General features: G+C 48.4%; 9 protein-coding genes and 1 non-coding gene across 10 annotated transcripts; 8 read left to right on the top strand and 2 right to left on the bottom strand.

The window, feature by feature from the left end:
* Positions 1 to 587: 587 nt before the first annotated feature.
* Positions 588 to 722, top strand: BO83DRAFT_t194. Its single transcript has one exon. It is a non-coding gene; the product is annotated as a tRNA-Ala (tRNA).
* Positions 723 to 1,671: 949 nt separating this feature from the next.
* BO83DRAFT_400586 (uncharacterized protein) lies at positions 1,672 to 4,991 on the top strand (the record flags this gene model as incomplete). Its single annotated transcript, XM_025533408.1, has 8 exons — positions 1,672 to 1,851; positions 1,914 to 2,057; positions 2,109 to 2,170; positions 2,237 to 2,972; positions 3,191 to 3,421; positions 3,820 to 4,035; positions 4,098 to 4,724; positions 4,833 to 4,991. 8 exons carry the CDS (start codon positions 1,672 to 1,674, stop codon positions 4,989 to 4,991), a joined length of 2,355 nt encoding a protein of 784 aa, XP_025386286.1.
* A 472-nt stretch (positions 4,992 to 5,463) lies between these two features.
* BO83DRAFT_317426 (glycosyltransferase family 32 protein) lies at positions 5,464 to 7,439 on the top strand (the record flags this gene model as incomplete). Its single annotated transcript, XM_025527703.1, has 4 exons — positions 5,464 to 5,526; positions 5,679 to 6,238; positions 6,294 to 6,863; positions 7,271 to 7,439. Coding segments are annotated over 4 exons (1,362 nt in total), but the record flags the coding sequence as incomplete, so codon positions are not given.
* Positions 7,440 to 8,095: 656 nt separating this feature from the next.
* On the top strand, positions 8,096 to 11,144 carry BO83DRAFT_418771 (SDR family oxidoreductase). The gene is made up of 8 exons (XM_025534839.1): positions 8,096 to 8,536; positions 8,602 to 8,607; positions 8,672 to 8,889; positions 8,946 to 9,353; positions 9,440 to 9,630; positions 9,750 to 9,765; positions 9,967 to 9,986; positions 10,388 to 11,144. Exons 1-8 carry the CDS (start codon positions 8,458 to 8,460, stop codon positions 11,085 to 11,087), a joined length of 1,638 nt encoding a protein of 545 aa, XP_025386284.1. The 5' UTR covers positions 8,096 to 8,457; the 3' UTR covers positions 11,088 to 11,144.
* Positions 11,145 to 11,877: 733 nt separating this feature from the next.
* BO83DRAFT_380071 (putative phosphatidylserine decarboxylase) lies at positions 11,878 to 13,159 on the top strand. Its single transcript, XM_025531663.1, has 4 exons — positions 11,878 to 11,960; positions 12,008 to 12,049; positions 12,102 to 12,237; positions 12,305 to 13,159. Exons 1-4 carry the CDS (start codon positions 11,901 to 11,903, stop codon positions 12,913 to 12,915), a joined length of 849 nt encoding a protein of 282 aa, XP_025386283.1. The 5' UTR covers positions 11,878 to 11,900; the 3' UTR covers positions 12,916 to 13,159.
* A 1,826-nt stretch (positions 13,160 to 14,985) lies between these two features.
* On the top strand, positions 14,986 to 16,879 carry atg15 (triglyceride lipase ATG15). The gene has a single exon (XM_025537588.1). The coding sequence runs from the start codon at positions 15,074 to 15,076 to the stop codon at positions 16,862 to 16,864; it is 1,791 nt and encodes a 596-aa protein (XP_025386282.1). The 5' UTR covers positions 14,986 to 15,073; the 3' UTR covers positions 16,865 to 16,879.
* A 307-nt stretch (positions 16,880 to 17,186) lies between these two features.
* Positions 17,187 to 18,806, bottom strand: BO83DRAFT_75976 (uncharacterized protein). The gene has a single exon (XM_025537589.1). The coding sequence runs from the start codon at positions 18,767 to 18,769 to the stop codon at positions 17,282 to 17,284; it is 1,488 nt and encodes a 495-aa protein (XP_025386281.1). The 5' UTR covers positions 18,770 to 18,806; the 3' UTR covers positions 17,187 to 17,281.
* Positions 18,807 to 20,805: 1,999 nt separating this feature from the next.
* Positions 20,806 to 22,719, bottom strand: BO83DRAFT_380068 (uncharacterized protein). Its single transcript, XM_025531662.1, has 3 exons — positions 22,101 to 22,719; positions 21,744 to 22,043; positions 20,806 to 21,680 (listed from the first exon to the last, which is right to left on the bottom strand). The coding sequence occupies exons 1-3, from the start codon at positions 22,358 to 22,360 to the stop codon at positions 21,299 to 21,301; spliced, it is 942 nt and encodes a 313-aa protein (XP_025386280.1). The 5' UTR covers positions 22,361 to 22,719; the 3' UTR covers positions 20,806 to 21,298.
* Positions 22,719 to 22,982, top strand: BO83DRAFT_317043 (uncharacterized protein; the record flags this gene model as incomplete). Its single annotated transcript, XM_025527691.1, has 1 exon — positions 22,719 to 22,982. A coding segment is annotated over one exon (264 nt), but the record flags the coding sequence as incomplete, so codon positions are not given.
* Positions 22,983 to 23,815: 833 nt separating this feature from the next.
* On the top strand, positions 23,816 to 25,102 carry BO83DRAFT_429014 (FAD-dependent oxidoreductase; the record flags this gene model as incomplete). Its single annotated transcript, XM_025535432.1, has 3 exons — positions 23,816 to 24,010; positions 24,159 to 24,553; positions 24,622 to 25,102. 3 exons carry the CDS (start codon positions 23,816 to 23,818, stop codon positions 25,100 to 25,102), a joined length of 1,071 nt encoding a protein of 356 aa, XP_025386278.1.
* Positions 25,103 to 25,116: the final 14 nt, after the last annotated feature.

Below are 25,116 nucleotides of genomic sequence, written 5' to 3'. Positions count from 1 at the left end.
GACCACTTCTAAGGCGAGCCCTGTTGAGCTAGCTATATTGACAAGACATGCCTAACTAGGAAGGATGACTAATCATTGTCATGTCATCCTGACCAAGGTCATTCTCGGAGTCTGATACGTCATGTGAGAGCCAATCGGACGTATCTTATTCGGTGCTTCTAGACTAGAATATTGAACATGAGAGCCTGGGAAAAGGAAGGAGTGTGGGGGAACGCGTGCGAACAACAAAGGTAAGCGAGCGAAGCGAAAGAAAAAGAACAAACAAAGTAAGCAAAACTATGTCACGTGCCTCAGTCACGTCGCTCGCCATCACACGTCACGCGGTATGACATGGGATGACTGAGGTCGACCACACAGCCGATGTATTACAAGGATTCATGAGAGCCACCGATAAAACTATCGGTTTCTGCCAAACGTACTAGAGTAGGGTAGGTGGTTTCTGGAACCATGGGACCACAGTTAGTTAGTTATTCTGAAAGGGCTTAGGTCATACGTAGATAGTTATTCCCCAAGTCTCACGTGAGGCCCAGGTTGGCACAAAAGCAAGCTGATATTGCATGATAGTGAGACTACCCCCAGCCAGGCAGGCCCTTGTGGCGCAATCGGTAGCGCGTAAGACTTGCAAGTACTCCCAAGGACCCCTTTACAGGCAACATGTTACTAACTATCTCTGCAGCTAGATTGAGATCTTAAGGTTGTGGGTTCGACCCCCACCAGGGGCTTTTTTTTTTCTTTTTTTCGCCTTTCCCACCTTTTAACATGGTACAAGTTATATGCACGGTTTTCATTCTTTATTTCTTTTCTACCTCTTTCCATCGCGGGGGTGGCCTCTCTCAAATGCTTTTTCATCTAACCCCAATCACCAACCTGGTAAACGCAAGCCGAGTCTGCCCCGAAGTAGAGCCGGATTATCCAAGAACGCAGTAGCGCATAGAACTTGTGCATACCTCCGACTATCTCTCAGTTTCAAAGGATCAACTAAGCATTAATATAACTAACTAACAGTTAACATAAGTAATCCTATGGCTGTGAATAATACACTAGGGACTTCAGTTGCATTTCTTTATACTATGTACCTTAATGATAATTTATGAATCCCGATAAATATACTTGATTGTCAATTCGTATAACCACGAAGCTAGCTTGCAGTTCTAGTTACACCGACTAGAAGAGTGGATCAATGCATGAAATTACTGGCCGAGACATGATAGTGTTACTGGACAGACTATTCTATATTGTTTCCTGTTTGGTGGTGTAATGATCCTATGGCTCGAGACCACTCTAAGGCTATTATTAGGGCCATCTCTGATCCATCCCTAGGCGACCAGTTCCTCATTCATAAGTTCAAAAGAAAGTCTTTTGTTGCTGCGGGGCTACCTTGAATCTCCACTACATCGTATTCATGCCGGAGTGACGATTCCCGTTTTCGGGAAAGATGCTTCTACGTACCAACCTGCCGTTCCTGAACAAAGAATGTGGATACAACCCAAAACGTCCAGCTTTTCTTTCTTAAGGTTTACCCATATAATCCCAAAATAGTGACCCATGATTACCAAGAAACTTCACGAGAAGGCGCAAGAAGTGTGCAGTTTGCGATATGCAAGATATTTCACCTTGTTCAATGTCTCCTCTCACTTTATAGACCATCTTCAACTGGCGCCAGTTCTCAGCATGATTCGGGGGAAATCCAGATTTACGAAATACATTGTCGCTGCATTCGCCAGTTATATTATCCTCACTCTTTTCTTCAGTGGTACGGGGGAAAAGTATTGGAAACAGGACTGGGTGAAGATCGCGCGGTCCACGTTAGAGGATCGGGCGCTGGAACATATTCAAAATGAGACGCTTGGGGTTTGTTCCCTTTTACATTTCCTGATGATATCCGTTACGCATTTACTAACGGTTTTCGACAGTTTGAACACATTTACGCCATTGGGCTGAAAGAACGAACAGATAAGCGCGATTTCCTCAACCTCGCTGCGTCGATAGCCGGGTTTCGGGTCGAATGGGTAGATGGGGTACATCCAGAGGATATGAGCGAGAAGGCTCTGCTCAACGTACGCTGCTTTATGCCTGAGACCTCTGGCTATAGCTAACACCTCTTTTAGGATAATCTATTAACACCATCCGAGATAGGATGCTGGCGCGCTCATATGAACGCTTTGAGCAAGTCAGTATGCTCCTTTGTCAATGCGAAAACCCTATCTTGATATAAGCTCACATTATCATGATATAGTATGGTCCAGAATGCCTACTCAACAGCGCTTATCCTTGAAGACGACGCAGACTGGGACGTTAGCATTAGGCAGCAACTTCGCGAATTCGCTCGAGGCGTGCGCGCGTTAACCAGAAATGCTAATACGACCAAGAGCGCTCCATACGGCACCAACTGGGACATCCTCTGGGTGGGCGGATGCGCTTCATCTGCCGCTCCCAACGAGACGCAATTCTATGCCATCCCAAATGACCCAACTGCCCCCAGTGTCGATCACCGTGGTACGTGGGGCGGCCCCCTCGACTCATGGAAGGAGATTTATCCTGAGACGTCTACTCGTTTCATTTATCGGGCTGATATGGGCTGCTGCACCTATGGGTACGCGGTGACCAAGCGAGGCGCAGAGAGAATCCTAGCAGCCTTAGCAATCGATCGGCTCGTGGCTGCAGTGGATAACTCTATGGCTGATATGTGTGGTGGTAAGGATGGCCGTTCGCAGATCGAGTGTTACGCGCCGTTCCCCAACATCATCGGGACGTACAAAGCGGCCGGTCTTGCGTCAAAAGATTCGGACATCCGTGAAGGCAGCGACGAGTGGCACGAGGCACAGGCTTGGAACCTCATGTACAGCACTCGACTGAATATTCATCGACTGGTGGCTGGTAGGGATACTGTTTATGCCCAGTATGATGAGGGTTTTCCTTGGTCGCGGCGCGTGTTAAATTGGAAGGAGTTCGAGTACCCGAGGGGTTATCTAGTTTCTTGAGCTTGTTGGTACATATTTGCTAGCGTGACTTATAGTAATTATATCCAAGAATGTATGGTCCCTTGTTTAACCCTTAGCTATGGCTTTTGTGCCTCCAATAGATAAGAAGAGCCTGGCCCAGGTCGCTCTTGCTGCGCAGTCCATGGAACCTGGCCCGTACAACAGATCGATCTCTCTTCCAACCACAACGACCCAACAAATGAACGGAGAACCCCAAGCTCAATTCCCGCGAAATTCAGAGTCTAAGCATACAAAGTCTGGTCCCTGACGGAAACAGGAACCGCCACCCCTCTCCCAAGGTTTACAGGAGCCGTACAATCCCACATTCCAGTGCCCGCAACCATCCCTATCTTACTTCCGTTTCCGGCTTCGATCCAGGTTCCCCGCCCCCCTGGCGCACATCACGAGTACGAGAAGTAACTATAAAGTGTAACATTGAGGTTCCTTTCTGACCCATTTTTTCTAAAAATCAAGTGCCCTTGGATACGGTAGAGCACACTCGCGCAAGTCTGGGTCGTGGGGCCTCATGATGTTTCAGTGCGTTCTTCTCTCTAGCACCACAACCTCTGGGTCACTCTACACATCACGTACTTGGTAGACCTGTTGGACATGACCTGTAGCGCCACCCAACCAAGGTAGATGTCATTGAGAGGAAGTGGAGTGGATGGTGGTAGATTCTTTCTTTCCTTGCAATAGAGATCCCTGGTGCATACATAGCTTTTAGGACCCGGGGAAGACATGCTGTGTTTATTGCAGAGCCTCAACCCTCTAGCAAGCAACACGATACACTATACTATACTGGGTTTTCAACATGGTTGTTGCAGAAACGAATCCGAAGGACGATGAGTGCAAGGGTTTATTGACTTCGATAAGCTGCACTCCTGCAAGCCCACCACCACCACCATCATCGGACGATGTGAAGCTGGAGCTGGGATATTATTCATATGAGGACGAAAAGAGGCCTGGGGTGTTGTCTGAGGAGCCGGAAAAGCAGATAGGGAGTATCGGACTTCTTGTATGGATGACAATTAATATTGTCGCGACTGTTGCTATTGTAAGTTTCTGTCATGCTAGACATGAAGATGATTATTACTAGTTACTGACACAATCAATCAGGTCTTCACTAACAAATCCATCCTCTCCAATGCATCTTTCCACAACTCACAAGTATCCTTCGCCGCCTACCATTTCACCATCACCGGACTCACACTATGGCTAGCATCGCGGCCATTCTGCGGCTGGTTCGAACCCAAGCACGTATCGCCCTATCGAATCCTCCACCTTGTTGCGGCTATGTGCATCCAGGTCATTTTTCAGAACCTGGCTTTGGCCTACTCGTCGGTTATCTTTCACCAGCTGGCGCGGCTGCTCCTTACACCTGCTACGGCGTTGTTAAATTTTGTGCTGTTCCAGTCCAGCATCCCCAGATCGGCGTTCCTTCCCCTGGTCCTGCTCTGCACGGGAGTTGGCATTGTCTCGTACTTTGATTCACTACCGTCCGCGAAAGGCAACGATACTACGACACCAGAGGGTATTTTCTTCGCTTTGTCGGGTGTGTGCGCTAGTGCATTGTATACGGTCTTGGTGGGCCGGTATCATAAGAAGCTGGAGATGAGTAGTATGCAGCTTCTACTCAATCAGGCCCCTGTCAGCGCGGCTGTCCTGCTGTGTGTTGTTCCGTGGATGGAGACGTTTCCGGAGGTTGCGACTGTCCCTGGGTCGTTGTGGACTTCGATACTTGCGGTAAGTTGACTTGGTTGTTTCTTTGTTTGACAATGAATAAGGGTAGAGAAGTGGCTGATTTATGCATTGCAGAGTGGAATATTCGCTTGTCTGGTGAACCTGTCTCAGTTCTATATAATTGATGCTGCTGGGCCGGTTACAAGCACGGTGATCGGACAGCTCAAGACGTGCATCATTGTAGGGTTGGGATGGGTGCTGAGTGATCATGAGATTCTGCGGCAGAGTGTCGCGGGTATTTTGATGGCTTTGGCGGGAATGAGCTTGTAAGTTACCTTGTCTTTTTAATTCCTCTGATATAACTGACTTTCTGTAGGTATATGAGGATAATTTTGAGGCACCAAACATGATAAATATGAGATCTGAAGGTGTATACTCCGCGGAGGTTGGCATTGGGTGGATTGTACTAGGATGGGAGTGGGATTGGGGTACATATGCTCGTGTTTAAATTTTTGAATCACCAGAAATGTGGCATATAACTACACTGTTTGCAATATCCTGGTCAAGCTTGGAGTAAAGATTGCTTAGAAGATGATATATAAGTGTATAACTTTAAATACAATATTATCTACAGCGTCTCATATGAACGGTATCGATTGAGCCATTTGCTCGATCGAAGCTGTCGGAAAGAGAATATGGCTCTCGAATTCACTACCCTTATGCCTGTCGCTCGAAGTAAGTTTTCAAATTCTTTGAAAATCAAGGAACCATCCGCCCGGTCGATCAGTAGGTGCGAGTGGGCCGTATTCGTGTGATGAACGTTTTCGGCAATGGAGCATCAGTGGATGTGACGCTGAGGTACCTGGTCCAAGTAAGACATATCCGCCTTGACTCCATCGCTGAATACGAAGATTGTTGATCCACCAATGCCCACCCTGCCATTGTACATGGGACCATGTCCATATTACCTGGCCCTGGTCCAAGATTCTATCTAGGGTGAGGCGAGAACAACTTCAGGGTGGTCTCTTCTATGACAACCCCCAAACCACACTATCGCCTGATCATTGCACCGAAATTCAGAATCTTTGCCAGATCGCCCTGATGATACTTCAATCATCTCCTCGAGGATCCTGCCTCCAATGGCTCACATCCCAATTTAACCGGCGTCGATTTCAGCTCTCGTTCGCCCTTGCTATTGTTCTTCTCCTCTCCTACCTCTTCCATCTTGATGTCCTCCCAACCGACTATGAGGCCCCCTTCAAAGACCACTATGCTCGCACTCTTTCAGCACGAGACCTCCTCGCCCGTCCGCTCTCCCAAGATCTCACCACCATCCCTAAGCTTATCCATCAGACGTGGTTCCCTGCCGGTAGCAACATGAGCGACGATGCCCAAACCTGGGTACGGACAATGCGCTCGCAGAATGCAGATTGGGAGTATGTACTATGGGATGATGAGACGAACCGGATGCTCGTGGAACAGTACTTCCCTTGGTTCCTGACAGATTACAACCGTCTCCCCAAGGAGATCCACCGAGCAGATGTGGTGCGCAACCTCTACATGTACCTATTCGGAGGGTAAGTCACCACCAAAACCATAAACCTCGCATTCGCTAACAGCTGTAACCTCTAGAATGTACGCCGACGTCGACACAGAAGCTCTCCGGCCCGTGGAGCCTCTCTTCACCAGCCATTCGACTACCCTCGCCAAGCACAGTCAGATTCTCTCCTCAGGGCCACGCAAGAACGACCATGACTGCACGCAGCGCGGCTTTGTCGGCCACATGGCACACAAAGAAGGACTTGATGGCCCTGCCGCCGTCCCTAATGGCTGGATGGCATCACCCCCCGGCCACCCTTTCTGGCTCCTACCTGTGATCCACGTGATTGAGAATCCCAACGGGAACGGCGATGGATCTGTTGAGTCACTTACGGGCCCTGGGGCACTTGGTACTATGCTACACAAGTATTACGAGGATTTTGAGGATAGTTCGGTGCGGACGCATGTGTGTCGAACGGTGCGGCGGTGGTCACCTGCGTGGGACCTGTACTGTGGACCAGAGGGCAGTGAAGATGAGGTTGGGGCAAAGGCTGATAAGATGGTGGTGTTGCCGCGACAGCAGATCTATCCGTATAGCTGGGCGGATGATAAGCACCCTGCGTGCCTGGCGGCGTGGGGCAATCCGGACTTCAATCCGGATGAGTGTAAGCGGTGGATTGATGTGGATGAGTGGCCGAGTTATTTCATTACATATTGTACGCATTCGTGGTGAGGAAGCATGGAAATAAGTAGGATCTGATGTGCTGGTTTCTGGGCAATAGACCGATTGGTATTGTAGATTGGTGTTTTAGGTTGATAGTTTTCTCTTGTTTATCAATAGTTCAAGCTTTTATGGTTATGCTGAGCGGAATGTATGGATCTGCGTGAAGAGAACTGCCATTGTATGGCTGGAACAAGCCATGTGTTGTCACTCTTACTATTTGACATACAAAGCCCAGTCTTCACTTGTGAATATGCTAGCTCCAACATAAAGTCTATTAGCCAATGTCTCAATAGTGAATAGATATACGGACATAAAGACTGAAAGGCTGACACATCCAAATTTGCAGGCTCCAGCTTAAGGATGCCCATTCCCAAAACGGAACTGTCACCCTTTTCCGTGCTCTGATTGGTCAATGGGGCCAATGTCCGCAAGCGTCAGCCCTACTCGATTACTACTATACTACTACTAGACTAGTATACAGAATACAGTTAGAACATCTTCCGAGCTTCCGGTAGGCAACTGGGTTGCCCCGTCAAGGTTGGCCAACTTCTACCAGACATTCTGCTAGTTGCTCATCCAGCCTCGCCCATCCCTGTTAGTCGGACAGTCTAGCTCAACGACGTAAGCATGACCAAAGAATACCATCTAGTTAATCAGCTCAGCTTACGATCCCCTTTCTCATTGCAAAATCTTTTTGGAGATCCACCCGCTCCGAAGTTACCCATTGCCCCTGAATCCGGGCGTTAATCAGCATCGATACCCACAATGACTATATTGAGATTTGAGAGTTGGATTGCTACCCGGCCCCTGATCCACCAGCCCATCCGAGGTTCCTTAGACTCAGGTCACCAGGTGGTAGCAAATGGATCGCGCGCGCGACAACCTAGGCTAGTCCCTCCTAAGTAGCCGCCAGTGGACCTGCTACAAATAAACGCCCCCAAAACACTGGAGACCAATCAAATTCCGTTCATTTGGGCCTCTGCTACGACTTGACCAATAAACGCAGCTTTTAAATGGCCGCCTACGGACCTGCTGAAGCTTGATTGATGCAGCTGTGCAGTTACAATGAATAAATCATGCAGAGTAGGGTTACACCCAGCCTTCTTCCCACGGATGAGACACCGTCAAAACCCGCAAACGTCCCAGGGTCACACACTCTCCTTCGTTTAGCCCCAGACCCTGATTTTCTCAGTCCAGACTTTCCCGGCGTTGCAGTGGTTGCCAGTGCCATGGAAATAGACCTAGCACCTAGCAGAAGAAAGTAGCGCTATCCATCACTACTAGTACTAGATATATCCAGGTCTGACCGTGAGATGGTTCTTTTGGCGGAGTGAAACGCCCCCAATGGCCACCACGAGCTTCTTTGGAGACACTATTTATTAGTATTACTTTTGTGTGAACTGGAAGGCCCGTTAGAGTCCCTCCCAATAATGGCGATCCTGGATATTCCGCCCAAGGAGGCTTCAGTATGGCCTGTTACACTGGGCATTCTGTATGTAGTCCACCAGTCAGCCAAAATTACCAGCGTTAACCATGGAATGTAGGTCGTGGGTGTTTTGGTCGAACTTGACCATTTTATTCAATAAATGGGTGATTGAGTCCACTGAATTTAGTACGTGAATTACTCCAATCCACTGTACTCACTAAAGACATGAACATCCCACTAACATTTTCCAGGATACCGTGAGTTTGTTTTCATGATGTGAGGGAGTGTATCAACACAGTCTAACCAACAATTCCAACCCAGCAATCATCCTAACAACATGGCATCTCGTCTTCGCAACCCTTGCTACTCAACTTCTCGCCCGAACCACCACCATGCTCGACGGTCGCAAGAGAATGCGCATGGACGGCCGAACCTATGTCCGCATGATCATCCCCATCGGCATTCTTTACAGCGGTAGTCTTGTCTGCAGCAACATCGTCTACCTTTACCTGAATGTTTCCTTTATTCAAATGCTCAAGGTACCTCCAACATCCGCTCCCCATATAATACCTCGGTACTAAAAGAACAAAATCAGGCCTGTGGCCCTATAGTAACTCTCCTCACCAGCTGGGCCTGGCATGTCAAAACCCCGTCGCTCGAATCCTTCCTCAATATCCTCCTCATTGCCTTCAGTGTCGCCCTCGCCGTCGCCGGCGAAGTCCAATTCTCCTGGCTCGGCGTCATCTACCAACTCGCCAGTCTTGTCTTCGACGCCAACCGTCTTGTCATGATCCAGATCCTGCTGTCAGACGAGGGCCAGAAAATGGATCCCCTGGTGACACTGTACTACTCTGCACCGGTGTGCGCTTTCACGAACTTTATGATCGCGTTTTATACTGAGCTGCGAGGGTTCAGTTGGAGTGTGGTTGGGGAGACTGGGTTCGGGGTGTTGTTAGCGAATGCCGCGGTGGGGTTCATGTTAAATGTGTCGATTTTTGTTTTGGTATGCATATCCCTTTTCTTTCTGTTTTGACTGGTGATGACGTGGTGATTGTGTGTGTGAGTGCTGATTAATCTGGGTATGTCTAGATTGGAAAGACATCCGGTTTAACTATGACGCTGGTCAGTGTGCCAAAGAACATTCTGTTGATTGTTTGTTCTGTGGTGATTTGGGGCACGCAGATCACTTCGCTTCAAATGGTGGGATATGCGATTGCGCTGTTAGGGTTGTTGTATTATTCTCTGGGGTGGGCGACTATTAGGAGGGCATATGATTCTGGGTATGTCAGGCTGGCTGGGAGACAAGTAGAGAGGGTGGAGAAAGAGGAGGATGTATAGAGGGGAGAATATGCAGTTATTTGGTGGCTTTTATTTTGGTATTGTTGACTGAGGGTTCTAGGTCGGCGTTTAGAGAGGTATGTAATATAGGATAATATCATACTACTTGAGTACTCTGATTTTACTGATTTTATAAGACTCAACGGCTTTAGTTGACTACGATCTTGGGCTAACAAGCAGCAAAAGTCTTTGATGTTCGGTATGGAAACCCCGAATAGACTTTACAGCAACTCGCAAAAAGAATGCTATGATACAGCACACTATTACAATAACCTCAGTACCCTATAGGTGCTTTAGTGTACGCATCACGAGAACACCAAGTAGGGTTGTCTATTGCGATCCGATTAGCGTACTGCTAACATACAAGAGCTCGGCGCTGCACCGTCGGAACAAAGCCCGGGGAGTGGATCCAGGATGTCGCGGGGTTGAGACCGGAATTGCGCCGACTAGCGGGGTTAAGCAATTCTACTATCGAGTATATCTACCATCCTTTCCCAGCAAAATCCACTAGTGACACTTGAATAGTCACATCCTCCTTACCCTCGAGTCTCGTTAAAAAACTCACCATGCACCAGTCAAATGACATCAGTGGCCGATTGGCCCTTATCACCGGCGCCTCCGGAGGGTAAACTCTCTTCCACTTCCATCCATACCACACTTGAAGTCAACAAATCCATTATTAACAAACAAATACTACAGGATCGGCGCCGCCTGTGCCCGTCAACTAGCCGCCAAAGCCGTGCACTTAGCCCTCACCTACTCATCCAACCCGACATCCATAACCACCCTCCAGAAAGAGCTCCAAAACGAACACCCCGCCCTCATTATCACTATCCACCAAGTCGACGTCTCCTCACCCACCCAGATCACCACCCTTTTCACCGAGATCCAAGCACAACACGACAACCGCACCCCAGACATCCTCATCTCCAACGCCGGGTACGGCAAACGTGTCCCGCAAGTTTGGGACATCACGACGGAGGAATTCGATTACACTCTGACCGTGAATCTACGGGCCTCGTTCCTGCTCGTCAAGGGGGTAGTTGAGCACATGAAGACGCAGCGCTGGGGGCGGATTATCTTCATGTCGTCGATCGCGGGGTATGGCGGCGGCATTAATGGGTGTCATTATGCGGCATCGAAGGCAGGGTTAACGGGCATGATGAAGAACTTGGCAACGAGGTTAGCAGAGTATAATATTAGCGTTAATGATGTTGCGCCGGCGATGATTGGGGATACGGGGATGATCCCTAATGCTGAGTCCATTCCGGAGGTGGCAAGCACGATTCCTCTGGGGAGGTTGGGGTTGCCGGAGGAGGTGGCTAATGTTGTCACTATGTTAGTGAAGACGGGGTATATGACGGGGCAGAGTTTATTGTTGGCGGGAGGGTTGAAATGATAGGTTTCTTCGATTATATAGATGTATGGATTCAATATAGGAGTATGAATTCAATTCGAATTCATCTTTATGTTCTTTGACATGATCGCGCCTGCTATGTAAATTTGTATGGATGTATGTCGGCTGTTTCTCTAAAGATTGTGAGCACGAGCATTACTGTTTCTTCCTGGTCGCTAGTTTATCTACGGTTAGGTTATCGCATGAGCAAAGGGACGGTATATCCAGAGAATACACCTTGCCACAACCAATAATTAAGTAACTTACTAGTAAACCCACGCGAGCAGCATGATGAAAGCATGTACTACTTAGCTAAGGGCCCATAGAACACAACCAGTCAGAGAGCAACAATAGCTCATCAAAGCACGAGAAAATACATCTAACAATGACACAGACAGATGTCAGTCGTTACTATTAGATTGTTAGATGCGCCCTTAGTTCCTCAACTGTAGCGTGAAATCCACATACGGAAGGTCTGCTCAACTTCGATTCATTCCAATATTCCAAACAGGCAATTCCAATCCTATGCTACATCGTCTATTTCTATGACACCGTGAGTACTGGAACAATAACCAGTCATCATCTACTGCCTCTTACCTTCCGGGCAAGAGGGGATGTTGTGATCCAGGAGGGAGATGATGTGTATTTCCAAAAGAGTATGTGTGGATGGTTAGGTATATAGTATACTGTCATCGGGAAGCCGTCATGCTGACATCATTGCCGTTGCATCGCGACAATTTCGATCACAACTCCATTGCGAAGAAGAAGAAAATGGCTACAAACTCACAAGATTCAACAACTTGAATAGTAGCCAGAATGTTCGTTATTACATTTCTGCACTGGACAGCAGACTATCTGCTGTCTTTGGTTAAGATGGTAAGTCTTATCCCATGTCGCATACCACAGCAATTAACGGGTCTTAGGTCCAAAATAGAGAGGTTGGATGGATCACCATAGAGCGCAAGGTAACTTCCTCGCTGATCGCTCTAATACATGCGCCGTGCTTACAGGAGACAGACCGGTAAACACATGCGGGAACAGCAGCCGCTATGGAAGAAGCTTAAGCTGCTTCTCTTATTCAACCCGTTAACAGAATGGCTGGACACCACCCATCTGATGCGATTATACCTGCATCATACTGCCATTGAAGAAGGTAGCATCTTTAATTCCCCTTTTTCTGTGTCTTTTTTTTTCTCGAGACCCAGCGTTGACCCCAGCAGGCAAACAAGAAGCCACCCCTGCATCTCGGAAACGCATCAAGGCCTTTGTTGACTTCTACCACATCAACATGAACGACTTCACCCCTTCCGACATAACAGCCTATGCAACATTCGAGGACTTCTTCGTACGTGCCCACAAGCCCGGCTCACGCCCAATCTACCGTAAAGACGATCCCACGGCTGCAGTGATAGTTGCCGACTCGCGCGTTGTTGCCTACGAAGCCGTAGCCGAGAGCAAGAAGATCTGGATCAAGGGGAATGATTTCTCCATCACGAATCTGGTAATGGATAAGCAGTTGGGACCGAAGTTCGCGGATGGCCCGGTTGCGAGTTTTCGGTTGTCGCCGCAGGATTATCATCGGTATCATAGTCCTGTTTCGGGGACTATCAAACTGTTTCGAAGCATGCCAGGGGACTATTATGAGGTAGATCCGATAGCGTTGCAGAGTCAGGTGGACATCTTGACGAGGAATGCGAGGGATTATGTGGTTATTGAAACAAAAGAGTTTGGGGAAGTGCTGTTTGTGGCTATTGGGGCTTCGCAAGTGGGGACAGTTAGGTATGCACTTTATGAGTTGTGGTGCCAGTTGAAGAGTGCTAATGGTCAATAGGATTCATCCGCAGTATCAGCAACCGGGCACTCAGATACACAAGGGTGATGAGCTTGGGATCTTCCAGTTTGGAGGATCGTCCATTATTGTGGCATTCCAGAAGGGTCGTATACAGTTTGATGAGGACATTCTGAAGGCGAGTAAGAACGCCATTGCTGTTAATGTTGAAGTGGGAATGAGTCTGGGTCGGGCAGTGGGTGAGAAGGTACATGACGAGCTATAGTCTCAGTTAGTGGCTAGTGGATGCCATGCTGGAAGCAGGCCAATATTAGTGTTGAGCTTTGTTCTGGTTCTATGGAGGGTAGAAGGGTATGTGTTCGTCAACAACCCATCATGAAGGAAGCGGGTGCCACCGACAAACTACTCCGGTTGACCCCGGTAACTTCATTAGTATGGTGGAGGGTTGCAGGGATCGTGATCCTCTAAGCGGTGAGTCTCTCAACAAACACCGCCTGCTTTATTAAGCTACGTGCCACGTACGTGTTGAAGCCTACAAACGCGTATTTGATGATTATCATTAACTCTTGTCATTTTCAAAGATGCCTTCTACTCCTGAGCCTACCTCTCCTAAATTAGCATATTCAAAGCGCCTTAATCGAGATGATCGTATCCGTATTCTTACTCTTCGTGATGCCGGCTTTACCTATGAACAGATAGTTAATCAACTACAGATTAGCTATGGTCAAGTTCAATATACGTGCCAAAATCAGCAAGCTACACCTCGAAAACCAAAAGGCAATCCACCAAAGCTGTCAAATGAAGAGGTTGATCAAATCATACAATGGATATCAAGCTCTAAACGTACACGCCGTTTACCATATTATCGTGTTATCAAAGAGCTTGAGCTTCCTGTTGGAGTATCAGCATTAACGCGTTCTCTTAAAGCACGAGGCTATTCACGTTGTAAAGCACTTCGAAAACCATCTCTTTCACCAGCTAGTGAACAAGCGAGGTTAGTCTGGGCTCTTGAACATCTATACTGGACGCGTGATCAATGAAATTGAATTCTTTAGACTGATGAAACCTGGGTAACTTCAGGCTTTCACAGACGGATATGTGAAAGCTGGTGAAGAGCTTGATGAGACTTGTCTTAAGCTAAATTCACCACGTAAATGTGGTTGGATGTTTTGGGCATCTTTTTACAGCAATATCAAAGAACCCTGTCTCTTTTGGGAGCAGGAATGTGGAAGTATCAACACTGAGCACTATATTGAACGCATTATTCCTATGATTGATGGTTATATACGCTTGACTGAGCAAGATCAACAACAACAGCTTCAGTTGATGCAAGATAATGCACCTAGCCATGCAAGTCAGGCTACTATTCAAGAGTTTAATGAGCGTGGTATCTTTCCAATTACATGGTCGGCTTTCTCACCAGATCTCAGCCCAATCGAAGCTGTTTGGAATTAGATGAAAGACTGGATTGAGTGTTTCTTGCCTTCTAATGAGCAGTTATCATATGATTGACTACGTGAGGTTGTACGAGCTGTGTGGGATGCTCTACCAGAGAGATTCTTAGACGAATTAGTTGATAGTATGCAGGCAAGGTGTCAAGCGGTGATTGACACGGAAGGTGGCCATACTAAGTATTATGTTGGAACGACGTTTTAGGTCAATATTGAAGTCGTAAGAAACGCTTGATTCTTTCTATCTAGGCGCGCTCGGAAGGAGCGGTTGAGATTACGGTGTTTCGGGTCACGTGACCTTGTTTACTAGTAATCTACTGGGATTACGTTCCAACATATTATGAATCATTAATAATCATACAAACAGCAGACCTAAAAAGGATCGCGATCCCTGCAACTCTCCACCATACTAACGAAGTTACCGGGGTCAACCGGAGGTAGGCGTGAGATACCTGACTCTGATAGGCATGACGACAGAAAGAAAGGAAAACAGCTCATGTGAGCTACTAGTACATAGTTGGATGATCCACTCAGCTATGTTGGTTGATCATCTACTACTTTTGGTAATGTGGGTCGGTAGCAATCACGTGACAGCCCAATACCCACTTTCTCCAGCCCAGTCGGTGGCCACCTCAACTACTGCCTATCTATCTATCTACAGAATGGCGCCGGTTATCTAGAGCGACCCTGTTTCCATCATTATTATCTCTCAGCATCATCCCTGCATCTTTGTTCATCACTGTATCGCCATGAAAGGTCCTCGAGGGCAGAATAAGAAGCCTTCCTGGGGGAACACAAGACTTTCCGACCTGCTATGGTCGGTGACACTACTTCCAGGCCTGATCTCCGCTTATCAGCCCGTATACCTCGGATCCCGACCACCGTCGCCCTTCCTCCCTCCTCAGATCCCGCTGGGTGACTCGCCCCCCCTCTCAGACACCCACGAATTCACGCTTCGCCATATCTTTCACCGAGGAACTTATCAAGATCCTGATCTCCACCGCCGGCTAGATATCACGCCAGACACTCGTCTTCGGGCCGTTTCAGACGAAGGAGTCGAAACCGATGTCGTCACACCGAACACTCCGCTGGTTGCTTCATCACAACCGCTCACAATCGAAAGACTTGCAGACCGACGCCTGTCGGTCATTGAAGAACACCTAGTGACTGCACGATCCTCTGGCTCGGCAGTGGCGCTGTCGCCGTCCGATTGGGTCATGGATACGCTGCCGGGCCCGAATGTCACAGAGAAGAAGACGGTCGTTGCTTTGGCAATGATGACGGCGAATGACTACATCGAGGTACCTGGGACCGGGGATTGGCAGGATATTCATGGTCGGTTCAACCACTCTGGAAGTTTTGGTTGGCAAGGAGACGGGCTCCGAGGTCACGTATATGCCGATAAGACCAATAGCACGGTGGTCATCTCCCTCAAGGGAACTTCACCGGCCTTGTTCGATGGCGAGGGCACTACTACAAATGATAAAATCAACGACAATCTATTCTTCAGCTGCTGCTGTGGCCAGGGGGGCTCTTACCTCTGGCGGCAAGTCTGCGATTGCCAGACAACCCTGTACAATGCGAACCTGACGTGCATTGTTGAGGCGATGCTAGATGAGAACCGCTATTATCGCGCCTCAATCGACCTTTACTCTAATATCACCGAGATGTACCCAAATGCCAACGTTTGGCTGACGGGCCATTCTTTGGGTGGTGCGGTGTCCAGCTTGCTAGGCTTGACATTTGGGGTACCAGTTGTCACCTTTGAAGCTGTTCCGGAAGCACTCCCAGCAGCTCGTTTGGGTCTTCCCAGTCCGCCAGGACATGACTCACGTTACCCGCAGTCACGTAAGAACACTGGATCATATCATTTCGGACATACGGCAGACCCGGTCTACATGGGAACTTGCAATGGAGTAAGCTCAGTTTGTACCTGGGGTGGCTATGCCATGGAATCCGCATGCCATACTGGTCAGATGTGTGTCTATGACACTGTTGAAGACAAGGGCTGGCGTGTTGGTCTCAGCAAACATCGCATTAACTATGTCATTGCGAATGTTCTTGCTGGGTACGACGATGTGCCGTCCTGTGCGCCTGAAGAGGAGTGCTACGATTGCGAACTCTGGAAGTTTTTCCGCAGTAACGGCTCTGAAATCACTACTACCACCTCGGCCACATCTACATCCACGTCTACTACGACTAGCAGAACATCTACCTGCAAGACTCCTGGATGGTGGGGCTGCTTGGATCCAACCACGACTGGCGAGACAACGTCGACCTCCACCTCCACCTCCACCTGCAAGACCCCTGGCTGGTTTGGCTGCAAAGATCCAACAACCACCTCGGATATTACATCTGCACCAACAATCACCACAACTGAACCTCCCATGACCTCGACCACTACCTGCAAGACCCCCGGCTGGTTCGGCTGCAAGGATGAAACAACAACTCCAGTTATGATTGCACCTGCAGCAACCCTCACCATAACTGAGCCTCCCGTGACCTCGACTCCTACCGACAAGCACTTGGGCAGGTTCTGAACTCCCTCAGCGTGAAGGGTCGATTCGACTCACCTTTCGAACTTGCTTCCTCTGCCTTCACAGCCGCCCGAAGAGACAAGCTGGATGGCGGGCAGAAGACTATGTGTACGCTTAAGGCATGAGCACCAACTATGCCGGCAAGCATAACAATAAACAGCTCCCATGTCGAGCAACACCCGAATGAACTTCACGCCGGCACTGGCCCCACGAGACGCCTTGCCAGACATCCTCCACACCCGGTTTGACACCGAGTAAACCTTATGAGCCCGAATGTTGAATTCCCTTTTCACTCTTCCCAGTTCGCGTCGCGACGCGCTTCATGTGACATAACGCATCTTGGTACGACCATCGGCATTTCTAGACAAGCGTAATTTTGGTGTTTGGAGTTTCCTTTGATTCCCTTTTTTTTTTTTTTGGCTATTTCTCAGTGGTCCATTTGGCATCGCTATCATACCATTTTACATTGAGTACTCGCCGTGGCACAGAGAAGCTGGCAAACGGATTGTCCCAATTAATGGCGAGATCATCAGCGGTGAATTTGGGGGCCCATAAACGAGGCGTATCTACCAGCTTGTAAAAAGAATCTGCAACTTCTACCTGACCGGCCTCTCGGTAAGCGAGAGCAAGGAACATAGCAGACAAATCGCTGCCCATGTTCAATCCCAGCTCCCACCACTCGAGAGCAAGATTATTGTAGTATTCGTGGGGTGCCAGACCACGGACAATGCTGGAGTAAAGAGTTTCCAATCTACCCTTTTTGAGTACCTCGCTAGAGTCTTCTTCCGACCGCGGAACAAACGTCTTCTCTCCCCGACGGGGAAACAGTCCTCTCGCAGTAAGGTAGTAGAAATGGGCCAAAGAGGCGCAAGCACTGGGAACACCGGCCATTGCAGCCTGATGCATGTACTGCTCGTACTTCTCATAATCCCCAGCCTCAAACATCGCGGAAGCATAACTCGACAAGTAGTTGGGCTCTTGGTAATCCACTCCTGCCAGACGGGCCAGCTCATCTCTGCTAACGCCCCAATTCACACCCTTCTTCTTCAGCCCCTCCTGTAGTTGAATATACGTCGGCCACACCTGGGGAATGTTGTAGAACGAAAGAGGCGTCTCCAGGCCCTCCACTCGTGTCGAAGGATAGATGGTCGACATGAGCTCATCCATCAGCGGCACCGCGCTTTCATGTTCCCCGCGGGCAATAAGCGTTCTCACATAAACATGCATAGCACGAGGATCACGTTCTTGCAGCGCCCATTGTTCAACTTTATCCAGGAATTGAGTGCGTAGGGGGTAATTCGGATGCGCATCGTCGAGATTCCGTTCAGCGAGCATAAGGGCAGGAGATCTTGCGCCTGCGAGAGCACAAGCACTGTGGAGCCAAACTTCCAGGGCCCGATTATCGGGACTCAATAGGCACCTCGAAACGTTCCAGATAACCTCGACATTGGTGGAAATTGCGCGAATCGCACGTGCGGATGGAGGCTGGGAATAGGCGGTTCGCAGTAGGGATTGTGCGATTTGTTTGTATTTGTCGAGGCTCAGCTTCGCGCGACCGTAACTTCCCTCATAGCTGTGGGTTTCCTTCCACCGGTCATAGTGTTCCTCCACGGTCTTCTCCAGCCTTTGTAGCATTTTCTCGACATCGCCTTGGACAGTGTGGGCGAATACTCCGTCAATTGTGAAGACGGCTTGTCTCCGAGTGGATTGAGCCTTCCGCGCGATGGGAGATCGTGGCGCTGCATTAGAGGGCGTCGTCGTATGGAAAGATTTATATTCATAGCGCGAGGGTCGGCAATGGCGGGTAGAATGGCTCAGGGGAGGGGAAGTGCGCGTCAGGGAGATGGCTTCCGGGTGCAATTGCAGGCGACATTGTCGCAAGACAGAGGAGGTCCGGGTAAGGGACATTATGAGGACGTTGATCAGCCGTAAGTGAGAAATTTCGAGAGGTCACTTGCGTGGGATCCCGACCAGTGTTGATATAATAGCAGTAAGTTGGTCCGGTTGCGGTCACGTGCTACAGTGGCCCATCTCAACTAATATGCACGCTTATGTATAGCTTAGTAAACGCATATTATGTAACTAGTTAACGTAGTTAACCGGCAAGCGAGTCGGCCAAGTAAGCCAGTCGGCCACCTGTGTATCCCCATATTAATCCAGCAGTTTTTGAGCTGTGATACTACAACCAAACTTCATTATTCCAGGTTTCTCTGATACAACTGGTATTTTAGAATGTATCTAAGCTTAGTATATAAATCTTATATAGTGAATATTAATATTTGTTTGAGTAAAATATAATACTCTGTATTTTTGGTAATTTGTTTCAAACTAGTATTATATACGATATAAATCCTATTATGTTACTTATCTTTAATATTTGGTTTCTTAAAGTATATGTATAGCTTCAGATAATATATCATTGTAATTGAGCAAACGGTGGCCGAGGTAATGGAGATCAATAAATGTTAGATTAGTATGGGATACACAGGTGGCCGACTGGCTTACCTGGCCGACTCGCTTGCCGGTTACGTTAATCGGTAAGCGAGTTGGCCACCTCCGCGCAGCATATCGCCATTCTGATCTACATACAAAATTGAACATAATTTCAACAACTTTAACAATGTTTATATAGTCATATTCAAGCAGCTGCTCGATCAGGACATCTTGTACGTATATGTCCAATGGTTTGACATCTACTACACCTAGGAGGCGCTCGACGACGTAGTTGATCCTTGCTAGGACCTGTATCCCCAGCTTGTTCTTCTAACACTCTAGCATGGTTGAAAGCCTCGAGCGCTTCTTGTACAGTAAAGCCATTCGAACCATTTATTTGGTGTTGATTGCGCTTCCGTTTAGTACCCTGTCTCTCGATAGCTTCACGTAGTTGATGATTCTCATGCTCAAGAAGAATTGTACAGTTCAAAGCAACCTCCGCGCCTTTATAGATGTGTGATAAGGCTGACTGTATTGGTATAGCAAGAGTATCTTGTTGAAGTAATTGAGATAGTGTAGACTCGTATTTCTTCAATTGCCTTGAATGCATTGGTGTTTTTGTAAAGAATGCACGCGTTCAAACAATGTTTAAATGACTTCAGGCTCTTCCTCTTCACATTTTGCTCGTTTATAATTGATTTGACGTGTATAACGATTCTTTAAGGATTCATGCCTGGAGATAAAGTTGTAGACCCATTTCTCTCCAACAGAGATAGTTGTTTTCTGATCACGATTTTGAAGTAGTATATTGGCCATTTCACGTATTTGATAGTGGCGTAGCGGTGCACCACGTTGATCAAGCGAGATAATCCATTTCTCTAGCGATTCTTCTTCTGTAGAAGTCAATTTATGGGAGTTGGCTCGAGTATCTTTGCGAGATTTGGTTCCCTTTAAGCGATTTGAAAGAGTTGATCGAGGAACATTGAAAATGCATGCAGCTTGACGTATAGACTTCATTTGACCATTCTGAATAGCTTCAACTGCTAAACTGAGCCTGCTCTCTTGTTCAGCTGCAGCTTTTGATGATTTAGTCATGTTTAGTGGTGTAATGGCTGGCTGAATAGGATCATTTTCGGAGGCGCGTACGAGTTTCGATGGGGTGGCCAACTCGCTTGCGTGGCCAGCTCGCTTACCGATTACGTTTCATGCTTGACGAGTTATGAAGTAAGCATAAATCCATCCTCTTGTTACAAATATGCCTCATGGCATGAACTCGTATCTTCATTTCTTGGGCCCGTCTTCTCCGATACATTATAAGGTATTCTATTTGCCTGTGCCGCAGAAAGCTTTTAGTCGTACACGGCGTTTTCTTCTGCTCAACGAAGTTGCCGTGATAGTATGATATATTGTCAGAGTTGGCAAGGGGCCTGGCCCGGGCTATAGCAGCTGTCATTGGCAGCTAACGGAAAAATGTGATTTGGGGACAGTGATACAGCACATAAACATCAGTATCCAATAAAGAGCTAAAGTATATTAGGCTGCAACTATATAATTTAAAGCTCCTTACTATTATGGGACGGTGGTTCAACAACAACATATATTGGTGCTATACTCAGATATTTCTTTTACCGTGATAAGAGTGGAATGAGAGAATGTTGGGGAGGGAAGCGCGATAACACTAGACGAACTAGTGACTGGTGAATAAGTCAAACAAACAACATTATGTGATCCTGATGACTGCCTCGCCATCGCATTTGGAAATATAACCGATAAAAGTCCGCGTGATCCAGCGCGCAAAATGGTATATAAATCAATATTTCGGGGTATGGATGTAGGAACGGATGTGAGAGTAGAAGTAAGCGTGGATTCGATCTTAAGCCATCAATGATGAGCAACTGAGCTATGGAGCACGTGAATCCCATTACATGCTTAGCGATTGCCTCGAGGAGCCTCCCTAGCCTTAGGTAGCTCTCCAGGGTTAGGTAGGCTAGACTGCAACCCCACTTAGTTATCAGTCGCCTTGTTGGTCTGCACAAAAGATGTCTGGGACTGGGCTTGATGCCCGGAAAGAGTCTCCGCCGACACTTGGTGCATTGAGCGGCGAGGGTTAGGTGAACTGAAGTGTTGACGAAGTGGGAGATCCGCCGACGACACGTCAGTGCTTCGAGTGATAGTCTTATGGAACGGTGCCTTGCCAGGCATGCCCGCCGGCATGGGCCCGGGTTGCCTCGGCACGGTCATAGGGATACCAGGCGACTTGAGAACGTAGTCTTCAAATTCCTTCATAGTCCTTCGCTCTTCGCGCAGCTCTTCCCGTTCTTGACGCTCTTCTTTCGTTATGACGCAGTTCTGCAAGCTGATGCCGAGCACGACAACGTAGTATAGGCTGTTAGGCAGATTAGCTGGACGTTCCCGAAAAAAGGGTATCAGAGAATAAGGGCGTCCTCACATGAGAATTATCGAAAATGCAAACAGTGCCTTGGCTTGCATACAGTAGTGAACGTCTGTTTTGACGGCAGCCACTGAGCATTTCTTCGTGATGTACCATGGTGCGCCCGGTTGAGGATGCTCGGGGTCAGACATATCGGGACCGGCCTGGTAACGAACGGAGTAGATATACACGGCTATCAAGCCAGCGTGGACAAAGGCCGACAAGGGTGGAGTAAGCATGTGAAGGATGTGGACCGGAATCTTTGTAATCCACACGAAGACACTCAGAATTCCAAGGACGAGGTTGTACTCGGTGATGCTGTTCCAGTGTCAGTCATGACATAGGCGGGTTCTGGACTAGAAGGCTTTCACATACAATGAACTCCAGACAATGGGGGTCTTGAAGGGCCGATGGTTGGCCGCGGCGTAGAGCCTTTCATTTGGCGAACTGTTGAACCCATTGTCGGCGCCATCCTGCCAGAGCTTCGTCCGGTAGAGGTCATGAGAGGCGATACCCGTAAGCGTGAGGATGATGATCGTAAGAGGCAGTTCGATGGCCATCAATATATACATCAAGTTGTGATTCCGCCATTTCGTCGGGAAGAGATCACGAAGCGGCGGCATGCGCATGCGCATCATGACTGATTGTGTTGATATATTCGAGTCGTCAAAGCCAGCTAGGAAGATAAAGCACGATGAATAGAATCACTATAAAAAGTGTACTCGCTCTGATGGAGTGCCTGGGCTCGTGTTTCACCTGTGACTGATGTCCAGGTCGGTTGTGGCTGTACGTTCAGCACACTGGCATCGAACACCAAGTGCTAACACATAGATGAGAGCAAGGAGACAAAAATGGCTACCAGAGAGAGGAGCTCCGGATGATCAGCCGGGGAGATGGCGAGGATAAGAAGTCTGGCACCCCAGAAGCGCCGGCGTCCATCCTCTTGTGGTGCATGGTCCAGATGAGGAGAACGGCGCTATCACAGCAATGTAATGGCAAGCCAGGAAAGCGGGAAATGCAGTTGATGTTTCCCACGGGTTGCATCTGGCCAATGCTTGCCGTCTAGGAAGCGCCAGCATCGGCGCCAGGCCGGGGTCCATCACCAATGAGGTGGCAGAAGTAGCCGTTTGGTTGACAGCCGTCACACGCCTAGCGTGTGATGGGGAAGGCGATCTGCATGCTCCCAGCAACCCTCTCGGAGTACGCAACGAGACTAAGAGAGGGATCTGCCCTCCGGTTGGTGAAAGCAACATATGAGAGTATCAGCTCTGATAGCTAAATAACTATTCCGTATTAGACGGCTCATTACCTCTGTGCTAGAGGCAAGAATTGTGTCGAGGCAGGGGACGAGGAATGAGGTGTTGTCAGGTCATGTGACCCTGGTCATTCATTCTCATTGAAAGGGATGCTCGGGGCTGACCAACCAGAGTGCGAAGCGCCCAGGTGGAGCAAACTGGCAGACTGTAGGTAAGTACTAGTAATACTGTTGTGACTGCACCTGCATTAAGAGAACTTGAGGAGGGGTTGGTAGTCATTAGGAACTCCATCAGTTCCCTGTTTTATCTCACTGAGCCATATCGTTGAATCAGTAGGATGTGATGTTGAAGCACAAAAGCTGGGAAGGAGTACATACAGAATGGAGGAGAAGGATAACTAAGTAATAGTCGACTGACTTGGTTCCAGTTCGCTGCAAACAAACCAAGAAGGCACATGACATGTCCCAACGTCATCCATCTATCCTCAACTCAACTACTTCATACTTTTACCAAACCAGCAATGCGCTCTCAATAACTACAACACAGTCAATTCCCTATGCCAAAAAATCACTTACTCTAATCCATGTAAAGGCACTAAATGTTTATCCCGCCAGCCGGCCCTGTGAGTCCTCTAACTCTCTACTACTATCACTATTCCCAGGAAGCAACAGTCCTCCGCAACATTTATTGGACCTCCGGATGCGGAGACTCCGACTAGTACTGCAGTGCCATCAACTGCTCCCAGTCCAATCTCGCCATCACCCATCAGCTCTCTTCTCTAAGCGCCAGCTATCGGCTACCAACCAATTGTGCTGCTATCATCAAACACACCACATGAGCTCCCCGACAAACCGGAAGGGCTCACTGCCCCATCAATTGCGCACCGCTGCCGAACCCCGCCAGAACCGACTGTACAATGTCCGGCTGTCGCATATCGAACAGGCCAATCCTTCCGTGCGACTGCTACAGCTGACCTTCCCCCCGGAGGTCCAGAATGTCGAAGATGATGAAGGTCAGGAAGTGGATGAAGTATGAGTTTCTTTCCATAATGATGTTTTTTTTCTATGTGACATTTCCAATCGCATCGCACACCTATAAACTGTATACCATCAGCAACATATCCACTTCCCGACCGACCGTATATAGGTATACATACTATCATGCTAACAGCCAACAGTTAGCCAACCCCCAACAACCCCTAACATTCCTCCCGGGTCAATGGCTGGACGTCCATATTCCCTCCATCCCCAATGCAGGTGGCTTCAGTATTACCTCCACTCCAGCCGACGCACAAGTCCTCCCATCCCTAGAATTCCCCGCCGAGGCAATCACAACCGATGAGACCGACGTGCCACCCATCGACCCGCGCGGTCGGCCACCCTACGTAGAGTTAGCCGTGCAATATGCGCCCTCCAACCCAGCCAGCGTATGGCTCTGGCGACCGGCCAATCAGATCCTAGGCACGGTACTTAGCATCCGCGTCGGAGGGAGTTTTGTATGGCCTCCATCTTCCAGCGTGGACTTGACGAAAGTTCGAAATGTAGTTTTCGTGGCAGGCGGAGTAGGGATCAAGTGCGTGTTCCATGTCGACTCACCAAACAGGAAAGACGATTCATAACTTAATACTAACACATCCATAGCCCACTGATATCCATGCTCTCGCATCTAAACGATGGCGACGAGATAGCTCTTCCTCACCCATCATTTAATATTCGATTTCTGTACTCAACGAAACTCCCACGGAAAGAAGAAGGAACAGTAACCGGGAATGGTACTAGTAGCCTGCAGCAGATCTTGTTTCTTTCACGTCTACGACAGATCATTGCGTCGCAGTCACAGGTTCGTCGATTGCAGATTAGCTTAGATCTTTTCATCACCGATCCTGGTTTGGATCGAAGTTCTCTCACTGAATTTGCGGAATCTGGGGATCTGACCCTGCACACGCGGAGGATCAATCGGGATGATTTACGCAAGGCGGTCAGTAAACCTGATGGTAGTATTGAGGCGGAAGAGACGGTGTGTTATGTGTGTGGTCCGCCTGGGATGACTGATGATGTGGTGAGCAGCCTTGAGGGCTTTCTCGGGGATACGGAGCGCGTGTATTATGAAAAGTGGTGGTGATAAAGTAGGAAGGA

The sequence above is a fragment of the Aspergillus eucalypticola genome (genome assembly GCF_003184535.1).
Source record: "Aspergillus eucalypticola CBS 122712 chromosome Unknown BO83scaffold_19, whole genome shotgun sequence".
NCBI lineage: Eukaryota > Fungi > Ascomycota > Eurotiomycetes > Eurotiales > Aspergillaceae > Aspergillus > Aspergillus eucalypticola.
This window is presented reverse-complemented; position numbering and strand designations above follow the sequence as displayed.